Consider the following 27,135-nt stretch of genomic DNA (forward strand, 5'->3'; position numbering starts at 1 on the left):
GACCTGCGGGGCCTTCAACTGAAGCGCTGCCACTGACAACACTGAGAGGAGTTTGGATGTAAAAGAAAAGAGCCAAGAACATCTTCGTCTCTCTCTCTCTGTATGTGTGCATTGTTCGCAGCACTGAGGCCCTGATGAGCACAGCAGGGCTTTTTTGGGGGGGCTAGGTCGTATTCCAGCTTCTGAAGTAATAAATCAAATGTTTTCCTTATTTTCTCTTTCCATATGGGATGAAATGTGTTTGATGCTGTTCTACCTCTCACATCCTCACCCCGTGCTTTGCGCACGAGGCTCCACGAGTCAGTCAGTACACAGTCTTTGATTGGCAGATGTTTTCTGACAGAGATAAGTGTCCAAAGCAGCCGTTCTTGCCTTCCTTTTCATCAGCTCCTAATCCGTTGGCAGGCTTGTGCTGCTGTTGTTGTTCGTCCTCCATTGAGCTGCTCTCCTCCTCATCCTCCTCTTCATTGTCGCTTCTCTCATCTCTGGTCAACTATAACAAGAGAAAAGACGACAGGGTGAGAGAAGCAGATGTAGAGAAAGAGAGGGGGAGATGAGAAGGAAAGGGGAAGCAAGTGGGTGTTCAGACATTTGTGAAAACAGCAGGCAGCTGGTGTGGCCAATAGCTGAGGGCTAGAACAAAACGTCCACCTGAAAGCATATTTGAAACCTGAGCCGCAGCAACAAACAATGAGGGAAGATTTCGGGACTTTATAAATCAAAAACCAAGGAGACATTGAACTTGCCATGATAATGTTTACTCCCTTTCCAGAGCAGACGGCTCTCAAATGTGTTGTCCTGCCACAAATATATTTCTTAGCACTATGACAAAAATAATTAGGTACCAATTGCGACAATCTGTTGTGACTGTGGGTATTTGTGTGTGTCTGTGTGTCTGTGTGTAGTGTGGAAACAGAGTCTGGCAGCCAGGCAAGCTGTTTCTAAGCGAGTCGTACACAGCCCGACGCAGCCTGTATGCAGATGGACACAACTAGAGTGAAAACAAAGCAGTGAATGATTGGTGGCATTTAGACGAGAAACTCAAATACGCTGGCAAGGGCAAGAGAGGCTTTAAAGAATAGTTGTTTTTATGAAGACACACCTCATTAAAGTGCCGTCTGGCATCATTTAAAATCATGCACAGCATAACTCCACCAGTTGTTATAGTAGTGACGAAACATAGAAACTGAACTGGGTAGAATCGGCATTGTAGAGGGAATTCTAGCATTCACAGTGGACCTACTAGCAGCCATCTGAGGAACCAAAGAACTTTACTGACATTTGCATTGTGACAAAACAAGCACATGGCCAGGTTTGTTACAGTCAGAGTGTGTACAGTAGGGGTAATTCACACATGAATGAATGACAATCGTTGGAGCACTGCTTAAAGTTATTACAATTGATCAGAAGTTAATTCATAGCCTATCTCAGGCTGAAGTTAAGATAAGCTATTTGATGTCAGCTAATCCTAATAAGCTGCGTTGTTAACAAAGTTAATGGATAACATTAATGGATAACACTATTCCTTACACCTAACTTTTTTGCATTTCAATCAGAGTTAAATCAGAGTTATTTTTAGAATTTTCCTATTCATTTTCTTGTAAAAACAGAACATGCACTGCAAAAACTCAAAATCTTACCAAGATTATTTGTCTTATTTCAAGTCAAAAATGTCTTATTTCTAGCAAAATATCTCATTACACTTAAAATAAGACATGATCACCTCAGAAGTAACTTGTTTTTAGACAATTGTCTCTTGTTTCAAGTGAAAATTTGCTTGAAACAAGTGAAAATTTGCTTATTTCATTGGCAAAATTTGTTTCTTGTTTCTAGCTAATTTTCACTTATTTCCAGTGAATTTTCACTTTTTCCACTGGCAAATTTTGCCAATGAAACAAGCAAATTTTCACTTGTTTCAAGTGAATTTTTACTTGAAACAAGTGAAAATTGTCTAAAAACAATTTACTTCTGAGGTGATCATGTCTTATTTTAAGTGTAATGAGATATTTTGACTAGAAATAAGACATTTTTGACTTGAAATAAGACAAATAATCTTGGTAAGATTTTGCGTTTTTGCAGTGTGTATCCGTTAACGGTGCATCAGGCTTACATTAGTTCAGCTGATGTAAACAAACTCTTCTGCCCAACACTGAGACATCAGTGACCTCGTATGGCTGTTGCCTTGGCAAGGTGAACGACCCAGAAATACTACTTGCTGTGCATTTTCTATGTGATACCCAGTTCAGTTTCTAACATACCACCATGCTGCATCTTCTCACTGGGCTTCAACAAAGTCTAATGGTCTTCAGAACCACAATATATCTTCCTTTTGAAAACAGTAACTCACAGTACAGTCACAGAGAAAGCATAATAATAAGCATAATAAAGCAATAATATTCAGGTGAGGAAAAATGTGTGAAAAAAATGAGAAAGCAGCTTTTTTTTTTTTTTTTAATGAATGCCCCACTGGACTGTGTCAGAACCCTGTGAGAGGATGCAGCACAAGTTACTCACTACTAAAGCAATCAGTGATGTGACTGTAAATGATGCCAGACACTGTTTTAATGAGGTCTGGGTTCAAAAAACCTATTCATTAAAATGTAAACATCTGTGGATGGTAACTGAACACTAATGGGACTCATTTTATGAAACACATGTCTATCAGTTCAAGAGACTTGGAGCTTTGGTGATCCTCCATCCACATTACCCAGCAGCCTGAAAGACTCCACTGACTTGCATCCTTGATTTACTGCTGTCAAGCCATGAGATCACTTCTTAAAGAAGTAAATCAAGTTTTTGGAAGATTGTATTCCATGATCATTGGTTATATTAGCAATTGTGTGATGAGAATATAAACACTTAAATCACCCATGTGTCCCCAGTGCTTGTGATAACACTTTAACATGCAGTATACTGATTGATACACTATCTGGACCAAAGTACTGGGCCACAGCTCTTCATCGCTGAATTCAGGTGTTTCATTCAGTCCTGTTGCCACAGGTGTATAAAATCCAGCAGCTAGCCATGCAGTCTGCCTTTACAAACATTTGTGACAGAATGGCTCATTCTAAAGAGCTCACTGAGTTCCAGCATGGTGCTGTAATAGTAATGTAATAGGAAGCCACCGCTGCAACAAGTCAGCTGGTGAAGCTTCTTCCCTCCAAGATATTCTACCATCAGCTGGAAGTGGGATTATTGCAAAGTAGAAGTGTTTAGGAACCACAGCAACTCAGCCAGCAGGGGGCAGCACCACGTAAAGTTACAGAGCGGGGTCACCGACTGCCGAGGCTCATAGTGCGTAAAAGTAGCCAACGCTCTGCTAACTCAATAACTGCAGAGCTCCAAACCTCCTCTGGCATCAACATCAGCACAGAAACTGAGCCGGGAGCTTCATGGCATGGGTTTCCATGGCCGAGTAGCCGCATGCAAACATTACATCACCAAGCACAACGCCAAGTGTCAGATGGAGCGGTGTAAAGCACGCAGCCACTGAACTCTGGAGCGGTGGAATCACGCTTCTCTATGTGGCGGTCTGATGGACGAGTCTGGGTTCCCTGCCTGACTGCATTGTGCCGACTGTAAAGTTTGGAGGAGGGATAACGCTATGGGCTGGTTTTTCTGGGCTCGGCCTCGGCTCCTTAGTTCCAGTGAAGGGAAATCTTAATGCTTCAGCTCAGAGACATTTTGGACAATTCTCTGCTTCCAGCTTTGTGGGACCAGTTTGGGGAAGGAAGGCCCTTTTCTGTCCCAGCATGACTGAGCCCCAGTGCACAAAGCAGCTCCATAAAGGCATGGCTGGCTGAGTTTGGTGTGGAAGAACTTGACTGGCCCACACAGAGCCCTGACCTCAACCCCATCCAACACCTTTGGGATCAACTAGAACAGAGATTGTGAGCCGGGCCCTCTGGTCCAACATCAGTGTTTGACCTCACAAATGCTCTTCTGGATGAACGGGCCAAAACTTCCCACAGACACACTCCAAAATCTGGTAGAAAGCCTCCCAGAAGAGTGGAAGCTGTTCTAGCTGTAAAGGGGGACCAACTCCATATCAGTGTCTATGGATTTAGAATGGGAGGTCAGAAAAGCTCCTCTAGGTGTAATGTGGAGGCGGTCCAATATGTTTGTCTATATAGTGTAGTAAGCTTCATGTTAACATTGGCCTCAAAAGTCAGAGACAACGTCGATGACAAACCTTTGTCCAAATGTCTTCTTTCAAAACATCCAAATGTCATAAATTATTATAGGAATGGTTCAAATTATTGGTATTAATTAGGAAAACTCCTATAGACAATCTAGTTTTTGACAAACGATGGCACGATTTTTGAGGCCTATGGTAAAGGGCATTACCTCAAATGTAAGAAAATGAGAACTTCTAGAGTTAAATGGCAGCTAATATCAAATAATCTGCAGCAAAATGTGACTGTTTTGTGTGAGAGATAAAATAATAAAATTTACACAAAATATGATGTAAAAAAATAAGCATGTTTCCATAAATTACCATAGGCCTCAAAAAGTAAAGGCGGTGGACAATGAGACCAAAGTCAAGAATCTTTTTTTTTCTTTTATTTGTGAAACTATAGACCACACCATATACTTAAAAATGCCAGTGACCTTTTTATTACTAAGACATCAGTCAGAATAATGTTTGTGTCAAACTATCATTGACCATGTTTGCTAAAGCATTGCTCTCATCACTCTCATCACTAGTGGGTCAGTTACAGAAGCGTGATGCATTCACCTGTTTTTCTGAATTAATGAGTTAATTATTTCAGAATTCAGAGAAAACTTTGATGGGGGAAAAATGAGTCCTGTTTTTCTGAATAAATGTGACAATTAGCCCAGAATTGTCCAATTTGAAGTCCTGCCCCCCTTAGTTACTGTTGCTAGGTCGGACAGGGTTTGTGCTCAGCCACAGATAAAGTGAAATTCAGTGCTTCAGGCAACTCAGTGTGTTTGCTCCCACAGATTTAAGCAAACACACATTTTAAACATTTATATTTTCAGCATCTTCTGCTGAATCTAGCCATACAAGGAGCAATTTGACCTCTCTTTTTTTTTTTTTTTTTTTGTCCCAGAGACACTTTTCCAGCAGAAACTAGCTTCTGCTGGAAAAGTGTGGAAAAGTGAGCTGGAAAAGTGTGGGAATAACTGTGGGAATGACCACTATCTTTCTGTGGTCATTCCCACAGTTTCAATAAAACATGCAACATGTTATATATCAAAAGGTTCAGTGTCCTCTGCTGAATCTAAACATGTCATGGTCAAAGCAACAGCCCTTCTTCTTTTTACAGTACATCTCTTGGAAGTTGTATGTGTCACATGGGCTATTCTAGGCTAAATTAGCCTTGCATCCACAGGAACACATCTACAGAAACTTCATTCATGTCTGTCGAGACACATGTATGTCCGAGACCAATGTTTGCTAAGATACCACTGGCTGGTTTGGGGGTGGGACATAAGATCGGTCAGTTCTGAGATTATCTTGTTAAGTCAGAAAAACAGGGCAGAATTTCTTTTTCTTAACGGCATTGTGCTTCTGTAGTGAGTTGACCAACAGGTAAATCATCCCAAAACTTTGTGAATTCCTTCACTGTCTGCATGCACCTGCCTAAGCCAGCTTCACATAAACTAGGAGAATTTCTGCTGTCACATCCTATGTGTCTCAACGTCCCATTTGGTCAGCCAATGACAAAATTAGAAACTATCCGACACAAGATACAGGTAACACATAAAAACCTGCTCAATATGAATTACTTGAAATCACTGTTTTCAAAGTATCGAGAGACTTACAGTGCCAAAGAGGAATTTCCTGACCATGCGTAGGATGAGGTAGGCCCAGAATATGTGCAGGAAGAGAAGAATCACCAGCATCACGTTGAAGAAGTAGTAACCAAAGAAGGGGGGGTAGTGGTCAACAGGATAGACCCAGGTACAGTGGATCAGCCTGAAACACAGTCAGCATACCAACTACAGGTGAAAATGTCCAACTTCTTGTGAATGGAAAAGTGTTAGGGTGAATTAGTTCATGCTGAACAGAGCATTAGTATACAAGTCATATACTGTGAGATTATGAGAGAGTAGCTGAACTTTAATCCTCTGAATACTGCTTTCTTTGATACATTGTTCTTGCAAATGCAAGCCACAGGAGAGGCACGGTGTCACCAAACTGTCAGTGACAGCTTTGTTTGGCTGGAATAATAATGCTGTCAGCAGGGATTCTTCGAAGAAAACAACCTCAGGTAAATATGTACGTCACTTAAGCACAGGCAAAGAAAATAGCTGTGATCGTATTTCCAAGAGATTTCAGAACTAGCACAGTGGCATACAGAATTTTTTATCAGTGGTGTGCATGATTACTAGCACACACGTGTGGACTATAAATGAATGATAAAATAAATAAATGTGTAGGGCTAATTTACTATACTTGTATTCTGCATCATCTGAGCTCAGTGGTATAAAAAAATATCAAAAATAATATTGACATAAAAGTAAAGATATGTTGCTAACAACAGTAAACAGTAAAAGTGCTAATTAGGTAAATATCCTAAAGTACAAATAAGTGTTCTTAATACAAAAAAAAAAATCCTTTTTTGTTAAGATATTTATTCAAGGCTGACTTCTATAAATTAAATTAAATTAAATTAAATTAAATTAAATTAAACTAAATTAAATTAAATTAAATCACCAAAGCAAACACTAACCAGTGAAATGAAGATCAATAAAGAAAATAAAATCAATGTTTCCTGAAAACTGATAAAAAAAAAAAAATAAAAAAAAATAAAAGCTTGGTTGCTTATGCTTTTGGCAAATATTTCAGTTTCATAATTCAAACTTTCAACAAAATAAATTCAAAATTGAAGTGACCACTATTTCAAAGAATGCTTGCTGAATTTGTAAATCATAAGCAAAATACAGAGATGTATTGAGCTCATATAAACAACTCGGGATTTCATGTGTGTGTGCTATATTAACACTAATGCACTAATGACTAATGCAAATGTCTCACTACCTTTCAGTCACGCTGGGTTGATAATCAAAGTGTCAGCTGCATTTAAATGAGACAACTAGTGTGAAGAATGACATGACATCTTGTAAAAGTCATTGCAGGAAAATAGCTGAAAAATAGTTTCATTTGAAATCGTTAGAAACAAACAATTTATTGGCTTACCAAAATGGGAAGATGATCAGTCGTGTTACCATAAATACGATGGCAAACACAACAAAAAGAGCGTTGCAGGTTTTCTCCCATTTGGCATAGTTAAATAACTTGGCCGACTAAAAAAAAAGAGGAATTGTGTTGTTAGTTATGCACAATCAAAAACATACGGCAAGCTGTTACTGAATTAAATAAGCTGCGTAAATCTCATTGTTTTTCAGTAATCATTTTCAAGCATATCATATTCTCGGGCCATTTTGAAAAGCATCTCAAAACATGTGCCTTTCCTGACAGCATCACGTGCTGTGTGACAGAGACATTAGCCACGTTTCCACCCAAAGTACCAGGAACCTTTGGTTCCAGGGAGTGCTTTTCAAGGAAGGTTCCTTCAGCCTGTTGCTGTCTGCACTTCCATCGTGGTCTAAAGACCGGCAAAGATTATGCAAATGAGTCTGTAGTTGTATGAGGGGTACACACACTAGTCTCTGCAGCCTGCAGTTCAGTGTGCCTGCCTGTTATATCTGGAAAACATGTTGAAAAAAAAATAAAACTGTGATAACATGAACACAATATCATTTTCTTTGATTGATTTGGCCAACCCTTACTTTATGAAAACCATAATTCTCCACAATTAGCGGTTAATATTATGCATGTAGCTAACATTAGCTATTGGCTAGGGTAACAATAGCATTGCATCAGTTAACAATGAACAAAATACCAAACTGGTTTGTGACTGCAGAGAAATGGCACTTGAAATAAAATGCTGCGAGAAATATTCTGCATTACAAGCCCCACCCCCCAAATTTCTGTCCTTTTGGAAAGCACCACCCCCCGAGCAAGGACTTCTTCTTTTTGCAGGGTAAAATAGTGTCCCAAGAATTTAATTTAGACCCTGGTCAATGTGGTGGAAATATAGTGCTTTTGAGTTCCTCAAAAGTTCCTAGTCCCTGGGGAAAGTTCCTGCGATGGAAACGCAGCTCCGGCTGGAAAAGGCAGTTGTTTGGAAGAGCTAAAATGGAGGCCTGATGGACCTCACAAAGGAGATAATGCTGCACTAAATTCACCAAAGTGGGACATGCACAGTGTTTTTTGTTTTCAACCCACTTTTTGAAGCATGAAATGGAACTGGTTTGACTAGAAAAAGCACCTGAGCACCACTTTTTTTTTTTTTTTTTTTTTACACTTTCTTATCTTTCATCCCAAAGTTATGTTCTTGTTTGTATTTCTTGGCCCTGTTTTGTACAGTTTAAGTCCCAGAGTGACCCTGACTGACCTCCAATAGAACATCAGAGGCATCGTGGACCAGCATGACCAGGGTTCCTATGCGGATGTAGTTGACACACCAGGAAAATCCCAGCAGGACCAGAGTGGCCAAGTGGTGAATGATTTGCTCCTTGAAGTCCTGAAGGAGAGGGAAATAACAAAAAGACATCAGCTTGCATGAGTTGGGGCCGATATTGGCTTTTTACTAAAAATCAAATATCTTCCAGTTAGTGTTGTGGATCTCTAATGTGATGGAGGGTCCTCCCTGAAAACAGCTACTAAACATGTTTTATCATTATTAGTAGTAGTAGTAGAAGTAGTAGTAAATCAGACGTGATTCCAGTGTGGCGTGGAAGGATATTACTTCACAGCTCCAGTGATGTCAGTCTGCAAAAATATCGGTGTTCTAAAATACAACTGCTTGCTTTGCGAAAGCATTAGCAGAAATGTGACGTGTATACACTTTGCTGATGTTATACTAAACATGCAAAATCATTGGTATGGTCCTTTAAGTGGGGCAGTTAGTGTTAAGTAAATGCTGTTAGTTTTAGTATATTGTCAGTATGTAGATAATATACATGGTAAATGATAAGCACAGATCAGCACACTCTGTCACTGGCCTTCAAAATTACATATGGTAAATGGATTGTGTCTCTATAGTGCCTTTGTAGTCAGTTGACCACTCAACCATTACAGTGTTTTGCCTCACATTCGCCCATTCACACACACAATCACACACTGATGGCTGAAGCTACCATACAAGGTGCCAAGCTGCCCTACATCAGCGGTTAGGGGTTCAGCGTCTTGCTCAAGGACACTTGGACACTCCCTGGAGGAGCCGGCGATCGAACCAGGACCCTCTAATGACCCTCTACCTCCAAGCCATGTCGGCCCATATCAGTCAAACCTTATATATTAATGTAAGCAAGCATTTAGACTGTGCTTGTATGCTTTCTCAGAGGCCCTGTTGTAATGTATGATGGTTTGACATGCTTATCATGAAGCAGGACTTTTAAATTGTTGCTCTGTAACACGTGTTTAAAGCTCGAATCCATTATGGCACAGTGTCACCCCTGTGGAAATACCATCAGCCCATTACTTGCTTAGTTTCCATTTTCCGTCATTTGACTGATGATATTTTCCCCTCAAAACGACTGACTAAGCCTTTGATAAAGGACTGGCATTATATGAGGGATAAAATGTTGCAGTATTTAATGGACTTGAGTGTGTTTTTTGTGTATGAGTGTTTTTTTAAGAAGCTGTGAAAGGGTTTGTTTGCACTGAACTAAAACTGAACTCATGTTTTTTTTTTTCCACAGTGAGTTATGCAAGTTGAGAAATGCTTCTTTTCCAAGTTGAAGTCAAACACTTAAAATTTATATGGCAAAATGAAATTCATATCAGGCCTTTAATGTGAGAAGAAGAGGAATTAATGGGCTTAGGAGTGCAGAGTCAGCCAAGTTGAACAATGTTGGGCCTCCAGCAACCGCCACTCACCTTCCTCTTCACATCAAAGGCAACGCTGAAGAGAAGGGACCCATAGAAGCTCATCTCCAAGATATAATACCAGTACTGGGAATCCAGCATGGACTAGAGAGAGGAAGAGAGAAAGAAAAGGAGGGGGGGGGGGCATGTAACTTGAATCTATGGTGAATCTCAGTCACACAGAACAAGCTTGTAAACAAAGATTTGTCCCTTAAGGCCTGTGCCCTTTGTCTGGAGCCTTCTAGCTGGAAGGAAGGAACTCTATATGTCTCTATTGTGCAACTGTGAGCTATCACCTCCCATTCAGCGCCATCCTCCAAAGGCAAGTACTGTTTGGTAATGTAGGTCAGGAACCATACATAATCCTACCACCACAATGTGTGCCAGGCTGTCTGACATCATAGTTGCTTTTATGATGAGGGTCTCTTTTTACATAGTAAAGACCACAACCAGGATGCAAGCCAGATGCACATTTCTCCCCTCATAAAAACAACTCAAATGTAGCACCATTTCTAAATAAGGACACGAGGGCTGTTTCATTTGGATCCAAGGTGAGAATTATCAGTGTTTTATGGGCCTGCGTGGCTGTAAAACTGGACATTTACATGAAAACAGAGCCGTTAGGGATATATGGTAACACTTCACTCAGGGTGGTGCTCATAAGCTTTATAAGGCATAATAAGCACGGTGTGTGTGCATGATAGTTGAGTAATCAGAGCAAGATAAACACATTTTACAAACAATGAGGGGCCGAAGGCTTTATATGGCAACTGAATAGTAAAAGTAATACCACACAGTGCTGGTCAACTTGGCCATAAAGTGACATCAAAGTCATACTTGTGTCCCCGGTGGATCTCTGGCTCTGGGATGCTGTTCTAACACTTGAGCACAGCACTGATCTTTCAAATGCACTGACCTTTCATATATTAATAGTGTAGTGGCTTTTCATGAATTGAAAAATAAATTACATGTAAGATGCACCAACTGAAATAGATCCAATGTAGACTAATACATGGTCATGGGGTATCAGTTTGACAGGAGGGAAAACTTGCTCGAGGAAGAACAAATCCAGCTTGTTTTGTGTCGGCAATCTGTCCTCGTTGACAGATTACATGCTTTTGGTCTGTATGATGACTTATTCTTATACTCGCATTTTTGTTTTCCTTAAAAACGTAAAATCACAAATCTGCAGATACATACAGAAATGCTGCCATCAGCCCTTCTCCTCAAGTGTGTTTGGCACTCAGATATTTTGCAACTTCATTACTTGGATGGAGACTCTGTATAAGTGCATAGTCTGCATCTACTGTATGTAGAGCAGTAAGAGCAGGTGTAAAGTGTCAGCATGGAATTACACAGCTTTTAGCTCCTCTGTTGAAAATAAGGGTTAAACTGGTCCATATCCCTATTGCTCATACTGTATTAACTGAGGTAAACAAAAAATTAATCATTTTAATATATCCTTTTAATCACTATATGCCTACTTTGTAGTCAATGCTTGACATTTACAATTCTATAATTGTTTTTAATGCCACTTAAAGCGTTTTTGTAGCTACCCTTCGTCAGATGATATTAACATTACTTCAGAAACTGTTGATTTTGCATGATATATTTAATTTGGTTTGCTATGGCAGGCCACAACACAAGTTCGTGGCCCCGATCCACTAATTAGGATGTAACTTAAGTTTCCATGGTGCAGTGAAATAAAGACACAGCTTCAGTGTCACACTATCTAGTAACTTACAATGACTTACAATAGAGGATATGTTCAGTTGGTGTGTATTGTCATGTACTTTCCATTTTAAAGGACATTAGATTTTAACCTGTATAAATTCTGTGGTCCACTACACTAACAGTTGTTTTGCTGGCACTTGAAGCATTGCTGTCTTTGAGCTCTTGCTTCTTTCTTACTTGTGCGATATGTTGTAAAATATCAAAGTATCTACACAAAATCTGAAAGAGTGATTGGCTGATAGTGTGTCTTGGCATGGCCACTTCTTTAGCATTTCAAAGGTTCCTATTGTAATCTGATGGCATGCACAGCCTCCTTTCATAATCAGTGCATCTGCTATCACTAAGCATAGAGTGATGAAGTGTTAGCGAGGGACATCAGAGCAATCACCCAAAATGTTGGCCAGTGTCTTCACTGACGTTATTTAACACAATGCAATTTGTCTAATACATTTATTTCATTATTGCTGGTTATCTCTCAGCAGGCCTTTAATCTGTTTGTAATGCACAATGCAATCCAAATGCTAATCCAAGTTCAAAGTCATTCTGAAAACACACAACACACAAACACTTCTGAATACACACCTGCTTTGGAAAACCCGTCCATACCTCCCGCGTGTCATAAAACCATTCTTTCTGAAAAACCACAGGGACAAAAGTCAAGACATTGTTCATTGTGGTTTTACTCATTGCCCATTGCCTCATGCCACAACATGACTCCACTAAAAGAAATCCACTACTCCCTCTCAGTTGCTACATGTAAACATTAGGCATTGTGAATGGGAGAGAGCTATATGTCTGTTATAATTTGCTATTTGCTTCAGTCATTAAAGTAGTAATAATGAGTAAATGACAGCCAGTACTTCACCCTTGATGCTTTATCTGCATGTCTGACAACAACATCTCATTTGTATTTACACCTCTAATCACTTGTGAATAGAGTAGATAGCTACCGACAAAGTGTCACACTGTTGACACAGTATGAGCAAAGCAGCACTAAAATATTCATGGTACAAATCTCAGTGGCTGGATGAGCTCTCCACAGGCTGCTACCCAGGTTTTGTCCTTGACTATATGCTGCTCTTTTATTGCATCAAACAGAAAAACAGTTTTAAAAAAAAAATGAAAAACAGCAGTTACAGTGGGTTGTTGTGGGATGTTGTCACTTAATAGGAACACCTCGTGTTTGTGGATGAGCACCCAGCCAGTGTTAGATGGACTCATGTTGTAAACATATACTCACATCATAAAGTGCCACTATTCCCCCAAAGAAAGCCAGCAGATAGAAGGTAAACCTCCAGCTGCAGGAGCCACAGGGGAGACAAATAGACTGTGAGTACTGGAGGCAATGCAGTATTATCAGCAGACACACATACACACACACACACACACACGCACACACACACAGGCTGAGTTTTGACCTGGCCTCTCTGAACTTCTTGAGGACTCCCGGACGGTCCTGGTTGCGTCTTCTCCTGAACCAGCGCTCCACTTGCCTCACTGATAAACTGCTTTTCTTAGACAGCCCATCAATGTCTGCCTGGATAGGAGTGGATGCACACACACACACACACACACACACACAGAGAGAGAGAGAGAGAGAGAGAGAGAGAGATGATGTGATCCTAAGAGAAATAGTTACATAGGTAGAATGCTATATATGATTCCTGGATATTATGGGCGTAGAAATATCAAAATTAAAGTCTTGATCCTAAACCAGCTTCACAAACTAAACTTAATCATCCACAAATGTGTTCATGACTAAACTTTGTTCATTTTGTTGCTAATTTTTGTTCAATTTAAAAAGATGTCATCAATTAAATCTTCAATAAATTCATCAGTTATTAGGCTACTAAGTCCTATATCTAACAGCAGTACAGTAGCCATAAGGACTGTACACTACAAGACAGTACTAATCGTAATTTTAATTCAGCATTTTATTTCAGATAAAAACAATACCACTGCAGCAAAATCATAACCGTTGTATAAAAGCAATAGAACACAAGACGCTGTGTATTGCATGATTTGGTGGCAGACTCAAGGCGACCCAGGTTATTTACTGTAGCACACAGCTCCTTGTGTGCTATTGATGAAATGAAATGTTTTTCAAATGAAATTATTCAGGTGAGGAAAAAAATCCATCATAAATTAAAAAAGGGGTCATTTTGCCCCCTTTTACAAAGACTTGGCGTAGTGATACCAAGATGACATTTTTACAGGGAATAAAATGTTTTTTACTGATAAAATATTGCACAAAGACACTGTGCTGGGTCAATTTGACCCACTGTATGCATTGTAGGTTTGAGAAGACAAGACGGGGGCAGATATACATGTACACACACACACACACACACACACACACACACACACACACACACACACACACAGGAGTGAGTCATATGTGGGTGGACACATTTGTGGCCTGCTTAAAAATGTCTGTGTCACAGCTGTTATAAGCTCAGAAAGAGAGCATGCTTTATGGGTCAGTGCTGTCCCAAATCAGATCAACCTGTCAGTGCTGTCCACCTCTCATGTGATAGATGTGGTGCGGTTTGTTTGATTAAATACTGATTATACAGCTAATCAGTGCTATTATTATCATCCTGGGTTCAGTGTCTTGTGGTCATAATACTGATTCACAAGCTTTAATACACTGACAATAACACAACACTAATGAGCTGACTCTCATCCAGCACCGGACCCCCATTTGAAATTATTGTTGTGAGATTAAAACATTAATCATGAAACATTAAAATAATCACAAGTACATATTGTTATGTCGTAGAGATGTCTCGCTTTGAAATCTGGGCAAGTTCACCGGATGGCTTTCAAAAACATGGGGAAAAAAGGTGATGAGCAAATTAGCCGAAAACATAAACTAACAAAAACTAGTAAAGAAAAGTAAAGAATTAGTAAAGAAACGGGAAAAATTACTTCAACCTAGATAAAAATAAAAAAATTGCAAAAAATGACAAGAACAGTTGGAAAAAATGGGAGAAAATCATAGGAACATAAATTTAAAAACAAAAGTAAAAAACAATCTGATAAAGTAAGTTTAAAAAAAATAGCAAAGGAAAAAAATAGGGGAAAATTACCTAAAAATTGGAAAAAAAAAAATTACCAAAAAAAAAAAATCACATTAAATAAAAATAGTTGTCATTTTGCTGGGGAACCTCTGGAAGACCCTCAAGGGCCCCTGGGGGTCCTTGGATGCCACTTTGAAAACCAGTGGCGTTGTCTACATGGTGACGTGCAGTGTGTGGCTGGCTGGGGGGCTGAGGCGCTGTTTACCTGACCAGGGTTTCTGCTCCGGGACGTGTAGTACAGCTCCAGGACGGGACTGTCCGCTGCTCTCAGATGGACCTTCTGCTTGATCCCAGCAGAGGCTGCAAGTGGTGCTGCTACCAGCCTGGGACAGAGCATAGTGAGTCACAGTGAACACACACACACACACACACACACTCAGGTTAAACTGTAACCAGACAGCTGTGTCCCTCTAGCAGAGCTTCCAACAACAGCCATGCAAGGAGAGGACACTGTAGGTACTAGTGTCAGATCAGCAGGTTGGACCAATATCTGGCCATTCATTATAAATGATAACCATACAGTTTATTTGGTTACATATTTAATTATATAACCAGGTATCATGCAAAAGTGTGTAACAGACCTGTTGGTCCACCAGAGGAAACCGTGTCAGCGTCACGTTTTGTGTTGCCTACATGTCCCAGATACACACACACCACTTATCAGGGCCAACAGGACATTTGCATGTGAGAACGTTAGCGTGCTAGGCTAATCGTTAGCTCGTTAGCTATTGTTAGTTAAGGTTAGGAAGCTTTAGCTAGTAACGTTAGCAAACATTAGCAAACGCGCCAAAAACAAGCTGAGGTTTTCTTGGCTGTGAATATAAACGTGGCTCTCTGACAGGACAGTGTGCGTGTGCGTGTGCGTGTGCGTGTGCGTGTGTGTGTGTGTGTGTGTGTGTGAGAGAGAGAGAGAGAGAGAGAGAGAGAGAGAGAGCGACCCTCCTCTAGCCCACCTGTAGGCTCTGTCCCTTCCTTTACACTAAACTCTGTCACGTTCCTGCTCTGTCAGACAGCTGTCTATTTTTCACACTTCAGATAGATAGATAGATAGATAGATAGATAGATAGATAGATAGGTATACTTTATTGATCCCAGACTGGGAAATTCACACGTTACAGCAGCATCATCAATAAAAACAAAAAATAAATTAAAATTAAATTAAAAAATTAAAATTAAAATTAAAATTAAAAGTATATACAATAGAGACTAAAAATGTGAAATATAAACACTAAATACAATAAGGGCTAAGTATATTCAATAAAGTGGCCTGAGAATATAAGATGTTTAAGTGTTGAAATGTAAGAAATGTAAGATATACTGATGAAAATAATAAATATGAAAAATGAGAAATACAGATAGCACAGGGTAAGCTTGACACCATGGTACCAGGAAACCAAGTGGCAGAACCCGACGCCCGGTAATGGGATTCAGCGACTGTCCGACTTGATTTGATCCCATGGAATCACCACACACACTGTCACTCTGACACACTTTCCTCTGCTGGACCAGCTTTTAAAAACCCACATCAGTTCAAGCCAAACAGATATTACTGACATGTCAGTGCTTTGTTTATGCTGTATGTTGTGAAACCAGTTGAGAGCCAACCACTGTATTTTCCCTCAGCAAAAACACACTGATAGTTGTGTCAACATCTTCATCTACCCTTACAGTATGGGCCTGTCGTTTATGGAAAGGGTTAATGCGGGTGGCTGGGGCAGTCAAGCAGGGGGGCCCCACAGGGACCTTACTGTTGGTGTACATAAATTTGCCCTAAATTGTGTGTGTGCAAGTGGTACAGTCTTACAGTTGCAATTTGATTCCAGTAAACACACTGATAGTGTGACTTCCTGATCTGTGTTGTCAGTCATGTCCTGTTTGGATAAGGTCATCATGCGGTGTGTGTGCTGTCCCTCAGGTAAAACCTCATACTCACCTCTTTATTGTCCAGTTGCACCCCTGTAGTGTATTCTGCCTGGCGCTTGCTTTAGTTTCATGCATTAACTGGTAATTATTTTCAAATAAATACTGTATTTTTGGTATGACAGCCTTCGCTTTACTCTGGTACTGGTACCGGTACTCAGTTACACTTAAAACTCACTTCAGTAGAGAATATCGGGATAACTGAGTTTAAAAATCACTGAACTGTGAAGCTAATTTCCCTTAACTGATCAGTTCAATTCAATTCAAATTCAGTTCAAACCGCTTTATTTATCCCCGAGGGGCAATTTAAATAAAGTGGTTTGAATTGAATTTGAAATGAATGCTTTAACAGAGAATGATTTAGCTGTAGTACCACCACGTGTGGGTGACAGGAGGTGTGCGGCATGAGGATCTTACTTCTCAAACAGATATCTGATGACTAAGAAGGCTACTGCATAGGGGATGGTCACATAGAGATGCGAGGCTTTGGCGTAGACCCATCCCTCCCTGTCCTCCAGGTCCGCCCACGTCAGGTTGACCGGCAGCCAGATTCGGTCCCACCAGAACCACTCATACAGCGTCTCAAACATCCCTTCCACCCTAGAAGAGGACACAGGGTCACACAAACACAAGCACAGGTAAGATGGTTGATGCTCACTTCCCATTACGACGCAGCGCTCACGATTACTCCTGTGTTTGCACAACAAAACACAGCAAATAATCTTGAAAGAGAAAGAGGGCAGCAGACTGATCCCAAAGGGCTCATCCATCAAATTGAATTTTCCGGCAAGGTGTCAACACAAGATTAAAGGGCCATACCAGTGATTTTCAGTATCCGGTCCATTTACTACAATTTATCCCCATTTTACATTGCAACAAACCATTTTGCAAATCATGATGTTGGTTGAAACACCCACCTTATAATGTTCTGCTTCTGTGGCTAATAAAAACGTTACCATTCATAAACCATGGAACTGATAATTGGTTTAGCCTGGGACTATTTCATAATGGAGAGACAGTTTCCCTCCAATTTCAAGTCATCAAAACACAACAGTGCTGCTGCTTTCAGGAAAACTAATGTGGAATACTGGGGTGAAGAACGTTTGAAGTCTCTGAAAGTTCATTTTCATATCATAGTGGAATGAATGGAAAGGCTGAATAAAAGGTCAGGAAAATAATATTGGCAATCTAAAATTGAAGTGTTTGCTTCGGGAAAAGATTTAGCAGGAATGTGAAGTGTAGATTAGTACATTTGTGTACATTTTGTCACCAGGCTAAAAATGCAAAATCACCGGTATGGTCCTTTAAAGTCCATCATGGACTCAGTTCCACGATGCAGCGTTCACCCTGCGCCAATTTAGACTTTGCCCTAAGCGCCTCACTGTGGTGTTTAAGCTGGTTTTAATACTCCATCGGTCGCAGTGGCACTCTGCGGTTATGAGGCCGCTCCTACAAAATGTCCACACCTTCATGTTACCATATTGATCCTGACTGTGTCACCTCCCTGCACACATGGGACCACACAAGCAGCAGCAACAGTACAAACATGGACAGTGCAGCAGCAGTGGACCTACCAAACGAGGTTGTCACCATCTTTCATGTTAAAATAAAAAAAAGTTATCAGTTGTTGCAAATTGTATATGAGAATATCTCATTTGAAGAAAAGAAAAAAACTTTTGTGGACTTTAGCTTAATTTATTTAATTTGGCAACAACTCTTCTTCATTTATCTTCTGGTAGGACTTTGACCCTCAAAGACTTGAGACGTGACTCGGACTTCACCCTCGAAGACTTGACACTTGACTCAGAGTTCACCCTCAAAGACTTGACACTTGACTTGTTTGACCCTCAGAGACTTGAGACTTGATTTGCAGAGCCACGTCACATTGCCAGGATTCCTCCCATGTTCCTCCAGGTAACATGCCTCCTTTCCATCATAGATGAGCAGCATCAGCCAGACAGGGTGTTGAGGGATTTTTAGGGAATATCTCTGACTACTGTCTGTCACTGCCTGGGACTATGGCAGCGTATAGCTGACAAACCAAAAAAAGAAAATGTATATGAGAACAGTCTCTTGTTATAACAAGATGTTTTCTCTTTACAACAAGATATTTTCATGTTATAATGACATACTAACTTATCACACAATAACAAGAAACTTTTCTTTTATATACCATTCATCGTAATATAATACATTTCTCCTTTTAATAAGTTCACTTATGTTGTTCTACCAGGAAGTCTCATATGTTTTAATGGAGAAAAAAAGAGGATAGCAGCACAGCTATCAGCGCTTGTGTGTGTGGTGTTATTATGGCCTTCAGTTGTTGTGTGGCAGGCTGTAACAGCTATGCACACAGCCAATGTCATGAAAAAACCCATACACAACAGAATTTTTTACTTTTTTCTTGCTTGGGTGCAAAATGATGGAAGCCATCGTTTGGCCTGGATAGTTAAACCACCAGGGGATGATGGGAGCCCACAGACAGAAGCTGCACATCAGCCCTGGAAGATGCTGCATTAATGCGACAGGTGGAAGATGCTGAAGGTGGCACTGAATGTTGAACATGTAACTCGTATAATGGGCAATAGCACACGTGTGAATCCATGTGGAGAGGGTTATAGGCTGTACATGTAATAAATACACAATATTTGAGTTTTAAGTTACCCATCAGTGTGGTCCTTCCATGAGGAGGTGAGGACATAATGTTCTGTATGCAGTGCATTGTGTGTACTATTGTGGTTAAGCAACCTAGTAGTGTTTGAATTGCTCTCATAATGTCTCTGCTGATAACTGTGGTTTTGTGATGTCTTCCTAATAAAGAAGCAGCACTTGAAGCAGCATCAGACTTCTGCGGTCTGTTTTGTGCGTGAACTTGCGCTGTTTCATTTGTAACGAGAAAAGCAGCATTTCCTGAAGAAAATGTGTGTGACTGCTGCCAGCTGATAAGCTGATTAGTTTTGCATTTATTTATTTATCATTGCGAGAGTGAGCATGTTTGATCAGCATGTCGTACTGAGCATTTAAAAAGGTGAATGGTGTTTTCACTGTATAAAGTTGCTCACTTATAAATACAATGGGTGTGAGTGGGGCTTCACTGATTTCCATGTATTTCATAACTCATAAATCATACGTCATCATTATGAGAGTGCGCATATTTGATCAGCATGTCCTACTGAGTATTCAAAAATTTGAATGGATTTTCTATTGTACACAGTGTTCAATGCATAAACACAATGGGCGTGGGTGGGACTTCATTGACTTCCATGTATTTCATAAGTCTTTGGCCATACATGCCATCAATATGAGAGTGTGACCTTTGCTCAGCATGTCCTACTGAGCATTTAGACATTTGAGTGGAGTTTCTACTGCACAGAGTTTTTGACGTATAAATACAAAGGGAGTGGATGGGGATTCATTGCATGTATTGTATTTAATAACTCGTAAACCATACATGCCATCAATATGAAAGTGTGCATGTTTCATCAGCATGCCATACTGAGCATTTAGACATTTGAAAAGGTTTTCTATTGTATACAGTCAATGTGTTATCAGTAAAGTGGGAGTGGATGGGGCTTAAATGACTGATTAGATAAAACATTAATAACTCACAAGAAAAAGGAGTATCAATAACAAATAATAGCATCAAAGTACAAATAATTCCACATGGTTTAACATATGGAATGTCTTTGTAGCATAAAAACTGCAGGAGGAGATAGGTGACAAAAATGTCTTTAAAAGCGAATCTGCCGTATCTCATTACATATGCAAATGTACGCAAATTTGCAAGACAACATAATTAACTAGTAATCTGTGTACAGCTGTAGAGTCGGCTTTGTTTCACCAGAACTCTATATTAAGACTCGATTTCCAGTTAAAATCCAGATTTATTTGCTAAAGAATTAAGCAAGCAGTGAACAAGCCAATAGCAGGGGAAAGCAACATCATAAAATATCCGACATCAGTAGAAGCCTTTTCTTTTTATAAACCCAGTGCAATGAGTGCTGTGTTCCACGTATGACTGCACATAAAGTACACAAGGGTTTATTTAAACAGAAAAAGTAAACAAAGAGAGCTTTGTTACACAGTCTGTATCTACATACTGTGGCTGTATACTGATGAAAGGTGAACACCAAGCTATGAGGAAGCTGGAGCAGATATGAAGAACCGGCAAAGTGAGGCATGGGTCATTACACTGGGCTGAGACAGCCAGATTCCACTGTTATTGAGCACGATGGATGATGCTGTGATAAGTATGCATAGGCCAACACTAAGAGGGATTTTAAAGTGTATACACAGAAGCAAGAATGGCTTGTTAGAATGGCTTGATAGAAACAGTGCAAAACAGGGTACATCCCTATTTTGGGCCATGGTGATGCCAGTGCACTGAGAATGGCCAAGTGCCCAATTATCTCACTGTAATGTGAAATGTATCATGTTATAACAATACAGGTTTTCTCATTATAATTAGAACAATAGGTTATCTCGATATAACAATAAACATTTTATAACGAGATAAATCGTATATTGTTATGAGAAGTTTCTTGTTGTACGTGATGTATGTCATAATGACAAGAAGAGATCTCATTATAACACGAAAATCTTACTATTACATGAAAAACATCTGGTTACAACAAGGAAATGTTGTGATTATAAAATGATGATGAAACTGATCTGTTTTCATCTTTCTGGCATGGCAGCAATATACTGCCGCACTGGGACACATGGCTTTGTGTTGCTTTCCAGGTGTCATCAACACCACAGAGCAGGGCTATTCAGGTGCAGCAGCAAGTGGGCCGAACAGGAAATTCACTTGGGCTCCATGGGCCAGGCAGAGTGATTTGTCAAGGAATGGCTACAGGTAATTGTTACTCTCACAGTGTAATGTTAATAGATCTACATGAAATAAATGAAACCATGTGCATCTCTTTTCTTCCACTTTAATAGTATCATAAAAACCAATTCCAGACAGCAGCCAGTCCATACAAATTAGGGCAGATAGGGCTACGAAGCTAGTTACACACGGGCAAAAGTGCAAATTGAAAAACCAAGAAGACGTAGTGTTTTTCTGACAGCTCCACTTCCGTAAAGGTAGAAGACAGAATGAACAGTATTCATCTGAGTGGCTCCCAAATGTTGTGAAAAATTTGAACCTCTCTCAAATATTTTTTGAGCCAAGCATCCCCAGACTGGTGCAAAAAAAAAAAAAAAAAAGGTAGGAAAACAATTGTAAATAAAGAGGTCCAGCCCAGCTCCATCAGTGTCTGAAACAACAACCTGACACTAAGGAGATTTTTCCAGCTCTGTTTTTGCTTCTTTTTCACTTCTTCTTGTTTTTAGCTGTACTGCTGCTACATTTCAAACACATATCCGTTTTCTGGGTTTTTCCTCTGGCTTGTCCAGCAGATTTAACTCACAAACACACACACTTAACACCTTTGGGAAACCCGGAGAGAAAACTGAATATAAAATGCAGTTTATCAACTTAAATTTACATTTTTATTGAACTTATAGCATAGGCTACTTTTTGAAGAATTATGCATGACTGATATTTTTTAAATTACTTTAAAAAAAAAAAAAAAAAAACTCATGTACCTCCTGCAGTACTCCAACATACCCCTAGGCCACAGAAAAAAATCCAAAGGGCCGTATCTGGGCCACGGGCCGCAAGTTGAATAGTCCCGCCAAAGACGCTACTTGTTATGAATAGGATGTCAGATGCACAAGAACAAATTCATGGAAAATAAGAAAAGGCAGCATTAATCTAGCAGATGGATAACAAAGTTTTAGTTCAATCAGCAAAAACACTCCAGAGAGGCTCATTCATACGCTACATGAGAGTGCTTTGTCAATGACTGGTGTAGAAACAGATGAGTAAGACATTTATACACCATTTTAGTTTTTGATATAAAAATACTTAGTGACTCCTGAGGAGACAAAAATGCAAAATACCCTAACTCACTTCAGATTTTATCAGATTTAATTGCTTTGTACAATCGATGTCTCAGGGGTTGCGGTAAATTCAGTATTTGTGTGTGCAAAATTGAATTTACAGCAAATAGTATTCAAATCAGCACCCAGAAGTCATGTCTTGTGGGCATGCTCATGTTTAACAAGCCTCATCTCTTTGTGCTAAAGGATTCAGAGAAGCAAAAGATCCCTCATCTCATCTCATGAACAGGGTGAATCTACCACAATTACTCGTTTAGTAGGGACAAAGTGGAGCTTCAGTGGAGAAGACTGTACCATCTTCTCCACTGAAGCTCCACTTTGTGATTTAGGCTGATAAGATGGGTGGATTTTTACATAAAAATCTTGCATAATGCAATTTTAAAGGTAACGCTTTGCCACAAAGACTCTGGAAGGAGAAAAGACTGTAGTCTGACTTGACATGGGATTCTCATCCTTAACCGGTGGGAAGAAAAAAAAACGTTTTGATTAAACCTCTGTGTAAGCAAAGGCACACCCAGAATCCTCCATGAGGACACTGCACAATCTAAATCAGGCCCTGTATGAGTCACATTAACCTTCTAACCTTCCATTGTGAAAAACACTGCAACTGCTCACGTATAATAACAAGTTAGTGCTGACAAATGGCTATTGAACATGTTATAATTGATCTTCTATGACGGGGAGATGGAGCGAGGAGCCTGCAGTCCCGCAGCCACGCAGGCTGCAGTTGAGGACACTCCGTGTAAGTGTACATGAAGTTTTTTATTTCCAAAACAAATATTGACCCAGCGGTCCCTCCCTCTTTCTCCAGATAGCGTCCACGCCTAGTTTAACAGTCCACACACACACATCCACATAGGCACAGAGGGCGAGAGAATGAGAGAGGAAAGGGGAGGGGGAGGGGGGGATTAAACAGAAAGAAACACACCACAGAGAAACTGACAGGGAGAGTCTGGCCTGCAGCCTAGCAACACATCAAGGTACAAAACAGTTAATAATGGAGCCAATTTGTAGTGTGTGTGTGTGTGTGTGTGTTTGTCCTCTGTTGGGAGGTAAAACACTCCTGCTGGAACAGTCAATAACATGTATAGGGGCACTGGGCTGACTCAGGATGACAAGAAGCCTATTCACTCCTCCTATCAAGCGCTGATGTAAGCCAAGTTGTTCAATCTCCCACTCATTCCCAAGATCCAAAACAACAAGAGGACAAATAGGACTGTTAGTATTCCCTCTAACACTGAATTGGGATGCCAGAGGGGCAGGTAGTGTGTGTGTGTGTGTGTGTGTGTGTGTGTGCTGAAGACTCGGTGGATACTTTCTCTCCCGTGGTGACAGTAATAGAAAAGCACCAGTGTCCCTCACTATTTATTGCACCATTAAGGCAGCATAAAAGCAACAACTTTTTTTTTTCTTTTTTTAACAAAAGCAGGTATATAGGCAAGTCAAGGTATAGAAACTGAAGGATGGACACTTGATGGAAGAGTTGCTCAAACAAACTCAAAGATTACACCACTGAACATCAACAAGAAAGAAAGAAGAAAAAAAAAACGGAGCTTCACAAAGCTAGTTATAGGTGCTGCCATTCACAAACCACCTGTATCCATGGCTACCATACAAAATTCATAACCTGGTTTAAGGAGCACAAAACCTGAAGTCAGCAGCAGCACATTTTGTTGAAAAGAAATAATGACCAAGCAGCCAGTTAATGGAAAATTCCCCTTTATGTTGAGATGAAATGCGATACAATATTTGTCTCCAGAATTCTGATTTTAATCTCGGGATCACAACTTTTTTTTTTAGAATTCTGATTTTAAACTCAAAATTCGGACTGTATACTCAGAAAATGACTTTATCCTCAGAATTCTGACTTTTTCAGAAAGCTGAGATTTCAATCTCAGTTTGCCAGTTTCTTTTACTATTGTTCTTTTTATTTTCGTTTGATCCTAAACGCTCGTCTGCACAGTGGTGGCCAAACTGGGATCATTCAGCTGCAGGTAAAACATGCCTATGATCACGGCCCTGCCCCTTACCCAAAGCATGTCTTGCAGCTGCATTGCATTCTGGGCTATCTAGGCCACTAGAGCAAAGAAATTAGTATTTTGTTTTTTCTACGATGGATTTCTGCCTGTATGATTTTGAATGTCAGTGTGAAATGTTGAGTCTAGAAAGCTGCAGGAGTGACAAGCACAACCTGATGTTTGACCTTGATTTTTTCGACAGCTAAGATGATTTCTGCTATCAAACTCTATTGCAGATGTTGACATGATTTGTATAACAGTATTGTATAACAGTGTTTGTGTTTTACTTTGAAAATGTAGGCAACCTGGATGGAGTCAGCCGACGCAGGTACAACCACAAAGCCAGCTTGAGCTTGCTGTTGGCAAATGCCTTCATGCAGCCTGGTGATGCATTTCAGTAACTTCACGTGTGTTACTGTAACGCTTAGGTGTTTTGCTTTGGGACGTGCGCCTTATGTTAGGGCCATGTTGATGTCAAAGCTTGTGTCAGCACATTCGCTCCCCCACACAGAGACACACACACACACACACTCAGCCTGACTCAGCTTTTTTACCCCTCAGAGGAACACACAGGCCGGTCTGTGCGCTCTATCAGAGACGGTGGGACCAAACCTAGTAAAATCTATCATCAGCACTACAGTCACTTACCTATGCATGTGAGATTTTTGCAAGAAGCACTCTTGTTTTTACACAAACTCATTTTGTTGTTATTATTTTTGGTCACATTTGTTTACTTCTGCATTTGCATATTTTTTCATTGTATGAAGCATGTTGTTTTCACAAGTGAGCCATGAATACACATAGCTATTACTGATTATTATTATCATTATGCATGCTAAATGACAGGCAAACTGTAGACCCCTTGTTTGCATAATAGTTAGTGTTTAAATAATCATTTTTCTGGCAGGCCAAAAAAAAAAAAAAAAAAAAAAAAGCAGAAAGACCACTAAGCAGAGACGGCATTATAGTGTCCAAACAATGTCACAGTCATGGAGGGACACAGTCCTTTTTAGCACTGATGGCCTGCTCTTTAGGGAGCATCTTTTTTGTTGCCACAATATAAGAGTTTCTATTGAAATCCAGTGGGAATTCACTCAGAGTGGCGTGCATGACAAAACATGTTGGGCCTGCAGAGTGTCTGGCTTCACCCTTCAGCGTCTCCGATTCTCCTCACCTACAGTACATCAGCATAAACTTTAGCTGTGCCCGTATTTTTAATCAGCTCTGTCTGAGTGAAAAACATTTCTCCCATGTGGGTCGGCATGGCAGCGGCGCAAACAACGTCTTTCTGGTCTTTGAGGTGAATGATGAGGGGTGGGGGGGGGGGGAGAAGGTAGCGTGCAATGTGGAGTCAGGAGCCTATTTAATGATTATGCACAGGAGTAAAGGAAACGTGTTATCAAAAATTTGGCACGTACAGAATAATCGCTGGGGAACTAAACTCCAAAAACATAAAGAAGAGTCAAATAGGATTAAACCTGACATTATTTTCAACAACTTTCAGGTGAAGTCATGCGCTTGTTATGAAAAAGGTCAAACGAAGAATAAAAGACTCATGAGTAATGCATTAAAACCCATTACTCACCAACCAGAACCCCCCCACCACCACCACCAAAAAAAAAAAAAAAAAAGCCTGCAATTGTCAAGGACTTAATATAAGGGAACTGTTCTCCATGACCTCAAACTTCACTAACACATATGAGGGTGTGGAAAAAAGAACTTGAAATCACTTTTTAAAAATATCACTGAACATATTGTTGAACATGTAATCACCACACTGTGACAGGGCTCTTATTAAGCCAGCAGTTGCAGTGACATGAGATTTGGCAGTTATAATTATGTTTCTAGATAGCTGCTGACTGCATGAAAGTCACCCAGCAATAGGAACGATGTAACCAAGCCAGACAGAGTGCAACATTTTTTTAAAAAAAATCTTATTAATCCAGACCTTTCGCTTTCAATAGGAGGGCAGAACTGCACAACCTGGATCTTAGGGGAGCTTTGTTCTCACTGCATTGATCTTCTCTGAGAACAGAGGCGTTATTCATCCCAACTCAGCCATGACAAAGCTCACAGAGCCTGGGAGCAAACTTCACTCACTGTAAGATCTCAGCTCATACATCTCTCTCTCTTTTAGCTTCAGGCAGCCTTCAGCGCTTATTTTCACCACTGGAAAATAAATTCATAACACAAGCCGGGGCCCAGAAAAACCTGGGATCTGTCATTCAGATCCGAGCTAAAAACAAAAGCAAGAAGGGTGGATTTGAGCGAACGAGTTCCAAGGTCGTAGGAAAACCCAGGCTTACCTTTCCACAGTGAGTGCTGCGCCGGCTGTAGCAGGTAAGGTGTGCTCTCTCCACGCCAGGTGACTGCTGAGCCTGTGTTTGCTGTGGGAAATTAACACGAATGGCAAAATCCTCTTTCTCCCTCCACAGCAGGCAGGCAGCCACTCTCTCTTTGTTTGACATTCTTTAGGGTCACACCCAGCTCAGCCACAATTACCTGGGAGCCCCCCCCCCCCTCCAGG

At 40.3% G+C, this 27,135-nt stretch overlaps 1 protein-coding gene across 1 annotated transcript; it reads right to left on the bottom strand.

The window, feature by feature from the left end:
- Window positions 1-27,058, bottom strand: cers3a (ceramide synthase 3a). The gene is made up of 11 exons (XM_030048526.1): window positions 26,915-27,058; window positions 17,059-17,241; window positions 14,927-15,044; window positions 13,057-13,175; window positions 12,879-12,936; window positions 12,221-12,271; window positions 9,917-10,009; window positions 8,430-8,558; window positions 7,169-7,275; window positions 5,791-5,944; window positions 1-493 (listed from the first exon to the last, which is right to left on the bottom strand). The coding sequence occupies exons 2-11, from the start codon at window positions 17,229-17,231 to the stop codon at window positions 305-307; spliced, it is 1,191 nt and encodes a 396-aa protein (XP_029904386.1). The 5' UTR covers window positions 17,232-17,241; window positions 26,915-27,058; the 3' UTR covers window positions 1-304.
- Window positions 27,059-27,135: the final 77 nt, after the last annotated feature.

Source organism: Myripristis murdjan, chromosome 3, assembly GCF_902150065.1.
Source record: "Myripristis murdjan chromosome 3, fMyrMur1.1, whole genome shotgun sequence".
NCBI classification, from domain to species: Eukaryota; Metazoa; Chordata; class Actinopteri; order Holocentriformes; family Holocentridae; genus Myripristis; species Myripristis murdjan.

Excerpts from the sequence above, each read along its gene's own strand:
- cers3a (XM_030048526.1), bottom strand. The coding sequence starts at position 17,231 with ATGTTTGAGACGCTGTATGAGTGGTTCTGGTGGGACCGAATCTGGCTG. Across the intron at positions 12,937-13,056 it reads AAGAAGTTCAGAGAGGCCAG|CTGGAGGTTTACCTTCTATC; the intron begins GTCAAAACTCAG and ends TGGCTCCTGCAG. Across the intron at positions 10,010-12,220 it reads GGACGGGTTTTCCAAAGCAG|TCCATGCTGGATTCCCAGTA; the intron begins GTGTGTATTCAG and ends TCCTCTCTCTAG.